Source organism: Thalassophryne amazonica, chromosome 7 (genome assembly GCF_902500255.1).
Source record: "Thalassophryne amazonica chromosome 7, fThaAma1.1, whole genome shotgun sequence".
NCBI lineage: Eukaryota > Metazoa > Chordata > Actinopteri > Batrachoidiformes > Batrachoididae > Thalassophryne > Thalassophryne amazonica.
Genome location: NC_047109.1, coordinates 68,590,147 through 68,607,044, shown reverse-complemented (window position 1 = coordinate 68,607,044; position 16,898 = coordinate 68,590,147). Strand labels below are relative to the sequence as shown.

General features: G+C 43.3%; 1 protein-coding gene across 3 annotated transcripts in view; it reads left to right on the top strand.

Moving 5' to 3' along the window:
• The window catches only part of LOC117514099 (hyaluronan and proteoglycan link protein 2-like), a 36,782-nt gene extending 23,241 nt beyond the window's left edge, over positions 1–13,541 (top strand). For all 3 annotated transcript variants that reach the window (XM_034174387.1, XM_034174388.1, XM_034174386.1), the window contains 4 exons: positions 5,716–6,081; positions 7,464–7,580; positions 11,048–11,230; positions 13,184–13,541. In XM_034174387.1, the coding sequence (XP_034030278.1) occupies positions 5,716–6,081; positions 7,464–7,580; positions 11,048–11,230; positions 13,184–13,470 (953 nt within the window). In that variant the 3' untranslated portion in view covers positions 13,471–13,541. The remainder of the gene's footprint in view (positions 1–5,715; positions 6,082–7,463; positions 7,581–11,047; positions 11,231–13,183) is intronic.
• The last annotated feature ends 3,357 nt before the right edge of the window (positions 13,542–16,898 follow it).

Here is a 16,898-nt window from a genome sequence, read left to right as displayed (position 1 = left end):
TAAAAATCTGTTAGATTATGTCAGTGGGTTCAGACGGCGCTTGTATGTTGCAAGAGATTTGGTCAAGTTGAAAATGACTGCTGTGTAGAATAAAATGAAGTCTCTGTTTTGACAGTGTTCGAGGTGCGTTCGTTTTTTGCCTGGTGATCAAATGTTGGCCCTTTGTCCGGTTATCACGTCCCCTTTTCAAGAGCGAAGTGTAGTGGTCCGTACACTGTGCTTGAACAACTTTCTGATCAAAGATATTTAATCTCAATGCCTGAGACAGGAGAGAGCAACAAACGTGTCCATGTCAATTTGTTAAAAACCTTACTATTCCAGAGAACTGTCACAGCAAACGGAGGGTGCTGAGCTTCTGCTGTATGTATGGCAAGTAGATCTATTGGGATGCTTCACAGTTCTGGGATCCTTGGACACATCACTACGGGGGGGGGGGGGGGGGGGGGGGGGAGGTGTGGGGGGGGTGACAGTGAGGCTGGTACGTTTGGACAGTGCTCTTACACAGGGGGCGTCTTAAGAACTCAGAAGGTCTTGCCAAATTTTGATGTGTTGTTTGGTCAGGTTAGCTTTCTTACACGTGATGCAGTTTGGACTTAGAAATGGCGCCAGCTATGTTCCAAAGGTTGATGAATGCTGTTGTGGGCGATGCGTCTGGTTGCGCGGTGTACGTGGATGACGTGGTGGTTTAGTCTGACACCTGGGAAGAACATTTGCAGCGCATGGAGGAGCTTTTCACTCGTCTGGCGGGGGCGAGGCTGACTGTCAATCTTGCAAAGTGTGAGTTTGCAAGGGCAACCGTTACCTATTTGGGTCGTGTAGTTGGTCAGGGGGAAGTCCGTCCTGTTGCAGTTGAAGTTCAAGCCGTCGAGGAATTTCCGGTTCCTAGTACTAAAAAAGAACTTATGCTTTTTCTTGGTCTGGTCGGTTATTATCGTTGTTTTTGCAAGAACTTTGCTTCAGTTGTTGCACCGTTAACTAATCTGTTGTGCAAAGATGCTAAATTTGTCTGGTCTTGTCTTTGTCATCAGGCATTTGAAAGTGTGAAAAAGCTCCTCTGTGCAGCTCCGGTGTTGGCCACCCTACATTTAAACCAACCATTTCAGTTGTACGTGGATGTGAGTCACATGGGGGCTGGAGCGGTTCTGACGCAGTCTGATAATTTTGGTTTGGATAGAGCTGTTAGGTATTTTTCAAAGAAATTTGACAAACACCGGCTAAATTATTCAACCGTTGAAAAAGAGACACTTGCGTTGATTTTGGCCTTAAAGCATTCTGAATTGTACTTGTGTGGTGGTGCCAAAATTATTGTTTGTACGATCTCTGTTAAGGCGCCTAATCTGCATTTGGTGCAATGGTCTCTGTACCTCCAAATGTATAATTTGGACATAATACATATTAAAGGAGCAGAAAATCTTTGTTGCGTGCCCCTTTATAGGAGCCACATTGCACAGGGTCCTGGTAGGACCTGTGTTTTGGGGGGGGGGGGGGTGACGGCTCTTGTTGCCATCTGAATGTGTTTGTTGTGCTGCTGTCTTAATGTGTGTGTGTGTCCTGAGGTCTCAGCCACCGGGAGGCGCTGGTCCTGTTTCCTGTCCTGGGTGCTATAAAAGGGGGGAGTTCTGTTCTCTCCCTCGCACTCTTCCTCCTCTGGATTTGCGGCGTGGGAACCGGCTGCGTGCGCTTGGTCCTGGCTTGGTCTTTTGTCTTATTCCGCTACGCCTTCCTTTCCTTTGTCTTTTCTTTTTATTTTTTAAAATAAATGTTCCTACCAAGGATTTGAAAAGTCTGTCGCTTCCGTGTGTGCCTTACTTTTTTTGTGGCTTCTGAGCCTCAGTCCGTAACAGTCGGATAAATTAGAGCACTGACTTTCTACCCAAGTTTAGGTAAACAGGTAAAAAAAAAAGCAAACATCCCAACCATTAGTCTTATAGTATACAAATAATGATGTTTATGAGTTCAATGGTAAAAACATTCATTATTTGTTTTATGTAATGGCTAAATAGAGCATCTGCCATTTGATATTTTATTAATTTATAAACATAGAAAAGGGACTTGCATTTGGTGTTCCACTGCTGCTAAAGTCCAAATTGTGACGTGTAGTCCAGTGATGCTGTGCACTGACTCCAGACTTCCATTAAAAAAAAAGAAGACTGTGTAGTTCCTCACTGCCAGCCAAAATCACTCAGCTTTTCATCTGAACAGGTCTTCATTGCATCCAGACAGCTTAGTGTGTATGTGTGTGTGTGGTGTGTTACAAGAATTAACAGCGTCAGTTAGCTCAAGCATATTGTCTCCGTAGAGTCGTTGTCCCCCGCGCCTGCACACACACATCGGATCGCCCTTGGGCGCTGCGCAGTACTACCCAAAAAAAAAAAAAAAAAGACTGTGTACATCTTCATGCAGCGAAAAAAAAAGCATGTCAGAAATTAGTCCAGCTTTTCATCCAACTTCCTGCCAACAGCCTCCAGACAGCACAGTGGATTTGTTTTGTGTGTGCGTGTGATGTGTGTGTGTGCACGTGTGCAAGAGGGCAATGGTACCAAACGTATGGGAACCAAATTTTGCACTCTAAATGGAACCAAACTGCACTCGAATGCAACCTAAATAGGGACAAATTAATCCATGTCATGTGACATCAAATGACAAGTATTCCACTCAGCCATTATATAATACACGATTATCAAACCTGGTTTGAGACTACCTTTTCAGTATACTCTGTGTCATCTTGGAATTGAAAGCATTTTCTACCAGTCTCAGACTAGAATGATATACTTATTAATTAAAAATGATAACAACCATATTAATACATTAATTCACATTATGTTGACTGGAGGTATATTGGATGAGAAAACCCATCATGCAATGCTTTATTGAATCTGTTGGTCTCACTGCGCTCCAACAATGAATGAATGAATCCGGTTTCGTCAATCACACAACATCATTTACAGCACAAATTTGAAAAACGAGGCACAGTGCAGAATGTAAGGTCAGACTTGTTTTTTTTTTTATGTTTCAGTCTCTCCCCTCCTGTAAAGACTCTGTATTGACTTGGTCTCGCCCACTCACAAATCCCAAAATGTGCTCTACCCTTTACTCGGACTCGACTTTACTCAGTCTTGTTCCCATTCCTAGTGACCATGCAGTCAAATAATTTTGTCTGAGTTGGACCTCAAAATTTCAAACTTTATGAAAGTAAACCAACACCAAACCCACCACAGGGAGTTTGGATGCCATCCCCAGAAAATGTTGAAACTCAACATACACGCCATATGCCCTTCATGACACTTTTTCCGATTGTACACAGAGATTGGGGCACAGGTTGGCTCTCACCAGGCGAGAGCACCATCACTGCACAGCATCATGCCAACCAACTAAAAATATGCAAAGTCAAATATTTCTGAAAATGGAGGTTTACATTAAACTAAAACTAAAATCATTAGTTCACGACATCTGACAATAAACACAGAGGTGTCACTGTTAATGGTACTGAGCTCCCAAAATTTCGAAGCACATCATTTCATTCATGTTCTGTTGACAGGCTTTAAGGGTGCTTTTTTTTTAACATTTTAAATTCTCTTGCCTTCAACTTATTCTCTGTCATTTCTATATTCACCACTCTAATCACAGTTGGAGTTATTCAACCAAAGATGTTTCAAAAACAATTGTTATACACTATTAATATGCTAACAATTTATTTTCAATGACCTAATGTAAGTCTATCAGTAAGATCCTTTTGGCTCATGCATCATTGGCACTTATGTATAAGAATGTGAGAAATCACTTTTGTGTCATTGTTCAACCTTGAGTTGATCAGTTTTAAGAAAAAAATAAATTTAAATTTTAATTGCATGTGACCAATCTATGTTATCTTATCTTATTAGACCCTACTTTCAACAAATAACAGAAAAATTCACCTTCCAAGTGTTGTGTGGTGGGGGGGTGTGGCTGGACATTTGGTGTTCTTTTCTTTTCTTTGCTCTCCAGGTGGTATGCAAACTGATTTATTGTCTGTGGAGAAGGTGCTGGCAGAAGAGTCCTTCACCCTCATCAACATGATGTGCAGCACCTGTGGATGGTGCTCACATGCAACCTTAAAGACTTTCAGCTGAAGCAGATAATGAGATGGCGTTCTGCATTTAAGTCGTGTGATTCAAGCAGAATTGCCGGGAACTCGACCTTGTGATGTTCGTTTGTGAGACGCTGAGGACCGTGCCTGGGTTTGACACATCGTGCCTGTGAAGGAGGAAGGGTGAGGGACACATGCTGTCAGCACACATCAGAGGTGATTGATTATCTGAATAATTGTTAACAGTAACTTGGTATTTTGTTACGCAGTATATTTGAACTTTGATGAGAGTTGTGCAGCTCACTTCTCACTGCCGTGGCATGCGGACTGATGATCCTCCACCTGTTGTGAGAAGCTGCTCATTTACATAAAGCTTGAATTCGGACCTGAATGTGTTGCTGATAGTGTGTGCCTTTTGAAGGATATTAGTTGTAGCTGCTGACTTACCTCACCTTTTCTATCCTTCGCAGAGTCGGTTTGTCGTGTCCACCTGGGGGGTGTTTGGCGGTGAACGTGGGTCCAGAAGCGCCGGGCTCGATCCTTTTGGGCGCTGGAGAGCGTGCCGTCCTTCACTCCGCCAGACCGACGCAGTTTTGTTTGTACACTTTGTTATGCACCAAAGGGGGAAAATAAATTGTTTGTTATTGGAACCGCTTTCTGGTTGTTTTAGCGCTGGGTTCCGTCAGACGCAGGTCCGCTCCTCAACCCGCGTCGACACATAACACCAAGCACAGCATTGTGATGCTCACCTGCAAACGCTCACTCTTATCCGGGTCATGGCACCAGTGTAACCTGCCAGCCAACATGACACATGCCCACCTACAGTCAGTTTCCTAATCTACATGTCTTTGGAAGTGAGAAGAAGCCAGATCACATTGGAAAGACCCAAATACAGGGTGGGTCAATTAAATGTTACCATTTTTTTAATTCGTACAATTCGAGAGTGTACTACAACAACCCACAGACCATTGAGGCCTGGAAGACCAACATCTGTCAGGAAATTCAGAGAATCCCTCTTGAGATGTGTGGCAGTGTCATCACAAACTTCAATGTGCATGTTGCAGCTGTAATCCAAAAAGAGGAGCATGGATTGAACATGTCATCAGTTACTGAACTGTGCGGAAAACAAGAGACAAAGTGGGAAACCTTTGGTATCAAATGTTAATTTGATGCTTCTGTTACAAGTCTGTAAATAAAATTTTCAAATAAGTTCTCATTTCAAAAACTTGTGTTTGATCAAAACGTGGTAACATTTTATTGGCCCACCCTGTAAACAAGGGGAGAACATACAAACTCCATACAGAAAGGACAAGGTGGGAAGTGAACCTGGGACATTCTCACTGTAAGGCAGCTGCTCTAACCACTAAGCCACCATGCTACACCTGCAGTACACACAGTACACACTCTGGCCACTAATTACCTGCTCTGCTGAGGTTTTTCCTGAAATTGTCAGCTCTTGATTCTTGTTAAGTTAAAATGAAATTCAAGCATATTGGGCTGTTTTTTTTTTATCACATGAAAATTACAGCAGCATTGGCCATTTGATGTAACGTAATTTGACAACACTGACTGAGAGTTGAAAGCAAGAGCAAACAATATAAACCCACACGAAAATGTGACCGTATTTACTGTAATGCCATGATGTGTTTCACCTGCAGCATCCAGTCAACTGAAATATCTCATCGAGCCACCTGTGTACGCAGAGGTCGTTGGCCGCAGAGGGGAAAACATCACCCTGCCCTGCATCTTGAAAACTAAACCCAGGAATTACAAAGTCAAATGGATCAAGCTGGAAGAAGACCTCACAGCACCAGTGAACACTGTCATGATATCCAATGCACATGCCTTCAAACGTTACGGCCACCTAGGACAGCGGGCTTCACTTCGGAATGCTCACACCATGGATGCATCGCTGCAACTCAGCCATTTGGAACTGGAAGATGGTGGCACATATAGATGTGAGCTAATCAGTGGTATAGAGGATGAAAATGTTCTCATCAAGTTGAGGATTGAAGGTAATAAGCAAAATGACAAACCTTTTTTTTAAATGAAAAAACATCAGACAGGAGGAAGGCAGAGATCTCAGAGATCAAGTGTAATATTGCAGAACTCTCAACCTTTATTCAAATGTCAAATGAGACTTGTGTCAAGGCAAGCAAAATTATTTAAGACACGCGCGTCACAGTGGTCAGTTGTTAGTCCATGTCCGTCCAAACACAGTACTGTCCAGCTGGGATGCCCAGAATGACAGATCAGGGTGGGGCGAGGAGTAGCATTAGGTTATGGTTAAGGTTAGGGTTGGGGGTAGGAGTAGGGTTAGGAATAGTGAGTTTAAAAAACCCCATCACGAAAATTTGACTCATTTCGTGAAAGTAGCACGAAAAAAATGTGAGACTGGGCTGAATGGCCACACATTTCAAAGTGCCAAACAAGCAGTGTTCGATGTTCGTGCGTGTTAGCTGGAATTTGTCTGACACCTGCTGCGAGAGTGTTCAATGGCTCTCACAGCGCACACTCTGTCTCTCTGCTGCTGGTGTGTGCAAATAGTTGTAGCAACAGGTGTACAAGGCGTTAGAGGCAGCTACGAAATTACACAGTTTGTATACGATTCCTGCTTCATGTGCACTTAATGTACTATTCAACCAAATTTGCACTGTGTTTTTAGGGGCCCTTACCAACATCTTGCTCAAAATGATTTTGAGCAAATAACAGTTAGAACTGCATCATTATGGTTTTTGAAGTTATCTAGATTATTAATTCGTTGTTTCGCAGGTTGTGAATCTCGCGCTGTCTCGCTGTCTGTGACTACGTGAGAGGTCGGTTTTAGCAGAGTTCTGATTTAGGGCACAGCGTAAACACACCTTGTGAAGTATGGACAACAAGACAACATCGAGGCACGGCAGAAGCTCATCACAGATCACAGGTACTACACCTGTCTAGGTAACCCTCTCAACTTGGGAGAACTTGTCATCATCATAATCGCTTGTGAACTTGCTGAATCAATGTCATCCACATCCTCATTAGCTATTGTTTACATTGCATTGAAAGGCTGGAACTTTGCTGGTGCAGTGGTGCATTTTGGGAAGTGCAGGGAGATTAGAGGAAATGTTAACCAGTGAATGGAAATAACAGTATGTCGATAAGATTAACCAAAATACATTGCTCCTCATCCATTAAAGTTGCACCAGATGCTCTTCCGGAAAAAATAGGTGTCTTCAGCTATGCCATATCATTGGTGCACACCCAGTAAGATGACCACATTCTGGTTGTAACAGGTAGCATCCATATTTTGAAGTCAGCTTAGTTTGGTTCAAATCGCTATTCTTCATGGTGATAGTGTGAAGTCACATATCACTGTCAAAATTCAAACACTTAAAATACGTCTGCTGTTTTTTAGGAGTTGTGTTCCCATATGAGAGTCAAAAAGGCCACTACAAATTTACTTTCCATGTGGCTAAGGAGGCTTGTGCGGAACAAGATGCCACATTAGCCACATACAATCAACTATACAGAGGTACTTCATGAGCTTTTACTTTATTTTTTTATGAGGGGTGATTCAAAAGTTTTGAGCCTGACCAGAAAAAGTAGGATGTGGTTCTCCATCTCTGCATTCTGAGAACCCAACATTTCCCTTCAGAATGTGTGAAATTTGACTCATTTCAGTGAAGTGAGTAAGGGTGTGTCAGCTTGGCAAAATGGACAAAGCTGGTGGCTGTGCTGCTATTGAGTATCTCACGAAAAAGAGAATGTCCCTGAAGGAGATCTATGAGGACACGGCAATGACATCAGGGGAGGATGCTCCATCTTACACTTAAACACTGGTCAGCAGAATTCAAGAGGGGCAGAACATGATTAGCAAGACCCATGACTGTCATTTTGTCCGATATGACCTAGAAGATCCATGATATGGTCCTCGCTGACAGAAGCATAAGTAACCGTCACATAACAAGTACTGTAGGCATTTCCCAGAAGAGAGTTCATTCGGTTCTGGTGGAAGAACTGGGAATGATGAAACATTCAGCATGACGGGTCCCAAGGCTTCTCATGGCCGATCAGAAATCCACAAGGCTCCAGACGTCCAGGCAGAACCATTGGCTTTTTGAGGCAGAGCCGGATAACTTCATGTGATAATTCATGACAAAGGATGAGACCTGGGTCCATCACTTCAAACCAGAGTCCAAACAACAGTGGAAACAATGGAAGCATTTGGGTTCTCCCCTGCTGAAGAAAGCCAAAGCTGTCTCATCTGCTGAGAAGGTAATGGCCTGTCTTCTGGGATGCTGAGGCATCATAATGAAGGACTATTTCCAGTAGGGACAGACCATCAATGGACCTATTACATTTCCCTTTTGTGACAACTGCAGGAGAAAATAAAGCAGAAGCAGTGTGAATTGCTCAGATGAGATGTTCTGTTCTGCCGGCCACTAGGGTTAGTGTCCGGAGATCACCGTAATATTTCTTTCTGTTTTCTTGTTGGTTAATGCTGACAAATTATACCATATTTGTTGTCTTTCCAATGCCTGATTCTGTTTTTTTTCTCTCTGTTTGAGGTGCTGCACCATCCAGAGATGGGAGTGGTGTCTCCTTCTGCAACCCACCCGTCCTGTACTCCGACAAATTTCCTGTATATTCATTTTGTAATTGTTTTTGTCAATTGTGTCTGTAGCATGGCCCAAGCAGAGGGTCACCCCTTTGAGTCTGGTCTGCTTGAGGTTTCATCCTCAAATCATCAGTGGAGTTTTTCCTTACCACTATCGCCTGTGTGCTTGCTCTAGGGGTTGGTAAGGGCCCTCTCCACTGGCATTTAGGAGGATTTGCGCATGAAATGAGGAGACAAAAGCTGAGCATCCGCAACAAAGGTGGGCGGAAATGACAAATGTCCCGGGGTGGATCAGCGAATACATGAGGAAGAAAAGCGGATATAACAGGGAACAGAAGCGAAGGCGACCGCGGAGGCGCCCACATGAGGGGCACAGCGGTCGTGATGCACTTGCTTCATCCGTGCCCACTCTGTCTGCATTAGAGGATGACATTTTTCGTGAATTCCCGTGGGTCACATGATTCCTGCGTGATTCCTGTGGGATGGGAGTCAAAATTTTATCAATCCCGTGATTGGGATGGGACGGGATAAAAATGAACGAGAGCGGACAGGAGCGGGAATGCCAAAAATAGATGATGATTTTCATCTATTTAATGCTGCGTTCACACCGGGCGCGATCAGACGCTACAAATTCGGGGGGTCCGTGGCGACGGACGCGCCTCCTTCGCCCGGTGTGTCGCTCTGCTTTTGCTGCGAAAATTTGCCCCGGTGCGTCATCAAATAGGAGGAAGCTTCCATTCCGCTCGCCAGCTCCGGTTGTCAGTCAAGTTAACATGATGGGACCTTGATCACACGGAACGAGTTGTGAAAAGCTCCCAATACAGAGGAGTATCATTATTTGCTGCAGGAGCTGAGTCTGGATGACGGCCACTTTCAGTGGTCCTTCCGCCTCTGCAGGACCCAGTTTGAGGACCAACTGTCCCGTTCACGTGCGCACATGTAAACAATAAAAAAAAAAAAAAAAGAAACTCTGCTGCTTGCTGCAGCTCGCTCTTCCACCAAAAAACTCTGTCATAATTGTGTTTAGGAACCAGTCACCATTTGTTCTATTATACATCTGTGTAGTTAATAAGTAAAATAACCTCCATTCACTTGCGCGCGCACGTAACATAACAAGAAAAAGAAACTCCGTTCCTGCTGCTGCTCACTCCAAAAACTCTGTCATAATTGTGAAATAAAGGACAAAAGAGACATAAGTCCTGCTCACAGGCTGCTACCAGAGACAGGACATGTTCACATCTTCAGTCAAACTCCAGACATCTCCACGTCACTATATTCAGTCCCTGATTGATCATCACGGCATGAGACATACGGGAGTGGGATGGGAGTGGGACTGATTTTGAGTGGGAGCGGGATGGGATTGGGATGGGATTTATTTTTTTACTCCAGTCCAGGATTGGGACATAATGGGATTTTTTTTCTGGGAGCGGGATGGGACGGGAGTGAAAATCTACTCCCGTGTCATGCTCTAGTCTGCATGCGCGACATACCATTTGCAACCGTGATGTGGCCGTGCTGGGCACGCGTCATATCTGTTTTGCACACTGTCCCGGTCCGCCGCCAAGCCGCGCCGACCCATCGGTTGCGGATATCAGCGGATGACAGAGGATATGCGGCGCGTTGGTTGTGTATGTCCTGCGTATGTCTTCAGTATGTGTTCAGGCAGTGATGCAGATCTCATCCGCAGCAGGATTTTTGAGCTGCTCAAAAATCCTGGCTGCGGACATGCGTGCCTCTGCGGATGATCACGGACATGTTCGGATGGCGGCCGACTCATACAGGAATGTTACACAGTTATTGCGGTTGTTTGGCGGATGTGGGCCGCTTTTGTGCGCATTCTATCCGCAAATCCTCCTAAACGCCAGTGGGACAGGGCCCTAAGGTTAGACCTTACTTGTGTGAAGCACTTTGAGGCAATTTTGTTGTGATTTGCCACTATATAAATGAAAATAAATTGAATTCTGTTTCACCAGGACAATGTTCCAATCCACACGTCAGGCATCATAATAGCTGTCATTCATGAAAGTTGCTTCAAACTTGTTCCGCACCCACTTTACCCCCCTGATTTAGCTCCTTTGGACTTCCATCTGTTTACAAACATGAAAAGGTATCTTGCTAGAACTCATTATAATACTGATAATGATGTCATATCTGCAGTGGATGATTTCCTAGGGCTCTAGGATAAGACCTTCTATGAGAATTGTATTAAGGCACTGTGTGTGGACTTACATGGTGGTTATGTTGAAAAATAAAGCAATATGTTAATTCAGTTGTGGTTTCTTCTTAGTTGAACTCAAAACTTTCAGTCACCCCTCGTAAATTTCCAATATCAATTGTATTAACCAGGTTAATGTCCAGTAGTCTACCGTTTGATCTTTCAGCTTGGACGGAAGGTTTGGACTGGTGTAATGCGGGTTGGCTCCATGATGGGACTGTTCGTTACCCAATCCTTCATCCTCGACCTGCCTGTGGAGCAGAGCTGTTGTCTGGCATCCGCAATTATGGTCCAAAAGATAAAAACCTGGACCGGTTTGACGCGTTCTGCTTCACCTCACTGACATCAGGTAAGCCAGGAGTTTTTCCCCTCTCTTTGTATTATGCAGATCATGTGACTGTGGATATGAGTTAGGCTACCAATATGTAGACCTGGGTTTGATTTCTGAACATGTAGCCTGTCTATGTCCATGGACATAAGCATTGTCCCAGTCCACCCTACTATAAATGGGCACCAGCCTTGGCTGGGGGAGTAACCTGCAATGGACTGGCATCCCATCCATGGGGAGTCACAGACTCTCACCCATTTGAAGTTATGTAATCTGGGGATAAATTGAACTACCAACAGGCCCGATCGCCTATATCGGACTACCATTTTTGTATTATAGTACAATTGCCTCTTAGCTGTGATGTTTACTCCAGCTTTATTCACTTTATCTGAAAGCTGGAAGAAATTTTGATTTTTTTGTGTTGAGACTGTTCAGGTAGCTTTCTCATATCAACAAAGAGTTCTAAACAACTCTGCAAAGGTTTTTCAAGCATTTTCAGCCTTGAACAATTTGCATGCTATACCAAAAAGCTAGTGTACCATATTCTCTGGACTATATGTTGCAGCGAAGTGTTACTGTAATATGTCAAACAATGCATCATGAAGAAGAAAAAAATTGCATCAGTCTATGAGTTTCTGTGAAGGCTCTCAGTTGTCCAGGTGGTTTCCATAGTAGAGAAGCTTGAATCTTCGAGTGGACTGGGTAGCTTGACGCGAGGACGTTTTGATTCAAATTGCAGAAGCTTCCTCAGCTAAAATTCTTGCTCTGGTAGTCTGATTTCTGTCTTGACTCTTGTAGAGAAGAATAAACATAAGCCACAAAAGCTGGAGTTTTAAACCTAACCAGACCCTCCTACTGAGAGGCAGACTGCTATAGGCTAGTGACTAAACAATAGCTCTAATTAGCACCTATTGTGCTCTAGTTAACATCCTCCTAATGACAGGGCAGCAGTCCCTCCTATTGATGGGACGGACGACTCCCCTGATGACGTGAATGACTCATTACCATGAAAAAAAGACTGAAACTGCTTTTACAATGGGTACTCAGGTCAAAGCAGCCTTCTTCTTCTTTTATCGTGTTTAATGGTAGCCGACATCCTTATAGGTGCAGTGCTGCCACCTTCTGCATCAATCCATTATAGCAGCTCTGTCCTTTACAGCACCAGTGTCATGCGATCTGGAATTCAGCTGGTGATTGACCAGTCGATCGTGATCAACTGGTTGGGCACGCCAGCTTTACACAATGATTTCGGTTTTTAATACAGTGCCACCTGAGGGATCGGAGGTCAAGGGCATTCAGTGTTGGTTTTTGGCCTTGCCGCTTATGTGCAGAAAGTTCTCCAGATTCTTTGAATCTTCTGATGATATTATGGACTGTAGATGATGGAATCCCTAAATTCCTTGCAATTGAACATTGATAAACATTGTTCTTAAACTGTTGGACTATTTTTTCATGCAGTTGTTCACAAAGTGATGACCCTCGCCCCATCTTTGCTTGTGAGCCTTTTGGGGATACTCCTTTTATACCCAATCATGACACTCACCGGTTTCCAATTAACCTGTTCACCTGTGGAATGTTCCAAACAGGTGTTCTTTGAGCATTCATCAACTTTCCCAGTCTTTTGTTGCCCCGTCCCAGCTTTTTTGAAACGTGCTGCAGGCATCCATTTCAAAATGAGCAAATATTTGCACAAAAACAAAAAAGTCTATCAGTTTGAACATTAAATATCTTGTTTTTGTGGTGTATTCAATTGAATATAGGTTGAAGAGGATTTGCAAATCATTGCATTCTGTTTTTATTTACATTTCACACAATGTCCCAACTTCATTGGAATTGGGGGTGTAAGTCAGAGGCCCACCCAACCAACAGTGTGTGACATACATATAGTTTGACAGATCCAGTAGACACAGGGCATTTTATTTGTGACAACATGCTACTGCTTGGTTCTCCAGATGTTTTTGTGTCTTTGCACAGGTTCTGTGTTCTACGTAACAGGGGCTTTCTCCTTTGGACAAGCAGGGCATGCATGTCAACAACAGGGAGCCGAGCTGTCATTGGTTGGACAGCTTTACGCCGCATGGCGTTTCCAGAACTATGACCAGTGTGATGGTGGATGGCTGAAAGATGGAAGTGTACGCTATCCCATCAGCACACCTAGGAGGCGTTGCGGAGGTGTTGCTGAAGCAGGGGTGCGATCCTTTGGGTTTCCAGACAAAACTACACATCTCTATGGTGCATACTGCTACCGACAGGCTGAATAGATATTTAATTTTAGCTGTGGGTCCACTTTTAGACAGTGCTTTTAAATTTCTCTTGGTTTGTGGAAAATATACGAGGTCTGTCAATAAAGTAATGGTCCTTTTTATTTTTTTCAAAAACTATATGGATTTCATTCATATGTTTTTTAAGTCAGACATGCTTGAACCCTCGTGCGCATGCGTGGTTTTTCCATGCCTGTCGGTGACGTCATTCGCCTGTGAGCACGCCTTGGGAAGGAGTGGTCCCGCCCCTCGGCGGTTTTTCATTGTCTGGAAATGGCGGAATGAAAAGGACTTTTTTTCCATCAGAATTTTTCAGAAGCTGTTAGAGACTGGCACCTGGAAACCACTCTAAAAATTTATCTGGCTTTCGGTTGAAAATTTTACGGGCTTCACAGAGAATAAGGTCTGTTACTACAGCTTTAAAGACCCCTTAAGGACGCTCAGAGCGCGGCGTCCCCCTCCGACGAGGGGGGCGGGACCACTCCTTCCCAAGGCGTGCTCACAGGCGAATGCTGTCACCGACAGGGCGTGGAAAAAACTCACGCATGCGCACGAGGGTTCAAGCATGTCTGACGTAAAAACATATGAATGAAATCCATATAGTTTTCGAAAAAAAATAAAAGGACCGTTACTTTATTGACAGACCTCGTAAATAACTGTAATTAATGAAAGCTAATAATAGTGTAAATAATCTACCCTTTGTGTGCTCCTGTTTACTTGGGGTCACCACACTGGATCCAGATACTTTTCCTGATGCAACTTCACACATGCAAGATGATTGGGCATGGGTGGGTTTGAACCCAGGACACCACAGACTAAATCATTTGTAAAAATGAGCAATATATTTCTGATTGACAAAGGCTCATTTGAACTTTCTGTCTATTAGTGGGAAGCTTATAGCTCAAAATCATTAATTTCTGCCTCCAACAGAAAATTTCAAAAACTCATTGCTCAATAATAATTGTTGCTGGTTATTTGTTCAGTATTAAATAATTTTGCTGTAGGCAGATTTAGTTTCTACATGGTGCTTTTAGTATGTCGACTGTGCCAAATAGTTTAATCTCTGAAGACAAAATAACTGAGATGTAATGTACTTATTTTGACCGTTGCCATCTGGTGTAACAGAGGAGGGTGCAACTTATGTGACTGCTTTTGTCCATCTGTAGGTGCAATAGGTGAAATAGTGGTGGTTGGTTGGTGTTGTTGCCATTTTCTTTGAAATGGTCTTTTTGTTCTGTAATATTACAAGGTATGTAATGCTTCATCTGTTTAACATCTGTTATGTCATAAAGAGCTAACAAAAAGTCCTGAATTCTGACTGCCCTCCTGTGGTTGGTGGAGGCAATAAGATTGGGTTATTATGCTGGCGGACACAGAGTGCTCCTCCAATTTGTGAATGGAATACTTTAATGAGTCAATATCTAACGCTTGAGACACATTAAACATAAATGCCATCCTGCAGCACTAACCTGTAATAATCTACCAGTATTTTCATGCTGTTCTGTAGCACATGAACCAACGTGACAGTGAATATTTGTACAATATGTGAGGATTGGTTGAATCCACTTTTTTCTTTTTTTTTGAGCTTGGGACTCCGACGAGTGCGGTCACATCTCATCCACTCTCCCTTATCTCAGTTTTCTGCTTTAACCTTCAAGTCCCTACTTCACCAGACTGTGGAATTCCTCAAATTATATTGGATTCTGGATCTATTGGACTACTATTGGATTAACCATGGAATTGATCAGCTGGTCTCTGCAATGCTATTGACACCATTTTTCTACAAGAAGGTCAGGACCGGGGGATCCTCCCTGCTCAGATGGAACGTATCTGCGGGCTATGTACTCAACTCCTGGAGTTCCTGGCATGTGGCATGCTTGGTGCCTTTCTCCTGTTGAGGACGTCAAGGATTTATTCATTTTTGGTCTTACGGTCTTATGGTAGCAGGGCTGGTACTTTTTGGCTTATGTGCTGCCCTGATCTACGGAAATTGGCAAGACGGTGGCATCAAGAACCACGGCCCCTCGCTGTCTGTCATGATTAACGAGGTTTGCAAGGCAGTGCATTCTCAGACTGCGTTGGACTCTTGAACTCAGATGCAAACTGGATGACATCTTGAAGCAGATGCGTGTCTTGCAGTTGAAGTTGAAGATTTCAGAGGCCGCGTGAATATTCTTAATTCATAATTGGGATTTGGTTGTTCCAAGTGGAACTGTTAAAAGTGTTTTTCACTGCTCAAACCATTGCAGGCTTATCAAGCTGAAGGTCAAATTGCCGACTGTTTTCCTCCAGAGGAATTTATTTGGCCTGGGGATCATTTGCTATTTCCTATTTCAATTTCACAAAGACAATAAACTGCTTTTCACAGGACTGAAGCATGCTCCATCCTCCTATCCACCATCAACACTCCCCACACACCGGCGCCTGCTCAAGTCACCTCCTTTCTCCCTTCTGCCGGGGTGGTGCAGTTTTAGCTGCAGCTCCTGTTACTCCCCCCTAGCCGACGGCGGCGTGGCCTTCACCCACTTGCCTCAATTCGGATAACGGACGTCTTCAAACTTACTGCACATAAACAATGCCAACTGTGTATGTGCTGTCTTTAATTCTGATGTGTGCCATTATTACGGTAAACAAGTAATAATTGTGGACTAATTGCTGTCTGAGGTAACTGGAGTGTAAACATAATTTCTCCATTGTGAGATCAATAAAGTATATCTCATATGGTGTGTGAACATAGTGCAAGTTTTAGGTTTGAATTGTCTTGTAGAAGACGAACTAACAGGTGTTTTTTTTTTTTTATCGGTACCACCTGCTGTTAGAAACAGGATGTTCTGTGAGCACTGCAATCAGCTGGCAGAGCTTTGTATACATGCATGCGCAGTCAAGTAATTATTTAAGTGCTATGAATTAATAATACATAGTATGCATATTTGTATTTAAGTATATCTTTTCATGCAAACAAAAGTTTTCCATTTTGTTTTTCACATGCATCTTTGACTTCGAAAACTTTGGATACACAGGTTGCATTTTCGGCGACAAGGTGTGGTATATTTGAGCATGGTGACCACCCTTTCTATCAGATACATACATTTTTCACAATCTGCTGGATCAGATCAGTTCACAAGCTTTACATTTTAGGAGAAGTGCACTAACCTCTGCAGATGATTCCACTGGAAGAACCAGGGGCATCTGTTGCAAAACGACTCAGCCTTTAGCTATATTACCAACATCCCTGTGGCTGCACAGCTGAGATTTGCATTATTTTCTGCGTGCTTTCATGCAGGCTCTTTTACAGCAGATAACAATGTAAATAATACTGTCGATTTTTTTTATTTTTATGAACTGCTGTCACTTTTTTTGTTGTAATTTATTCAATAAAGTGTCCATATCACTTTTTGGTTTCAATTAATACCACTTCACACATAACA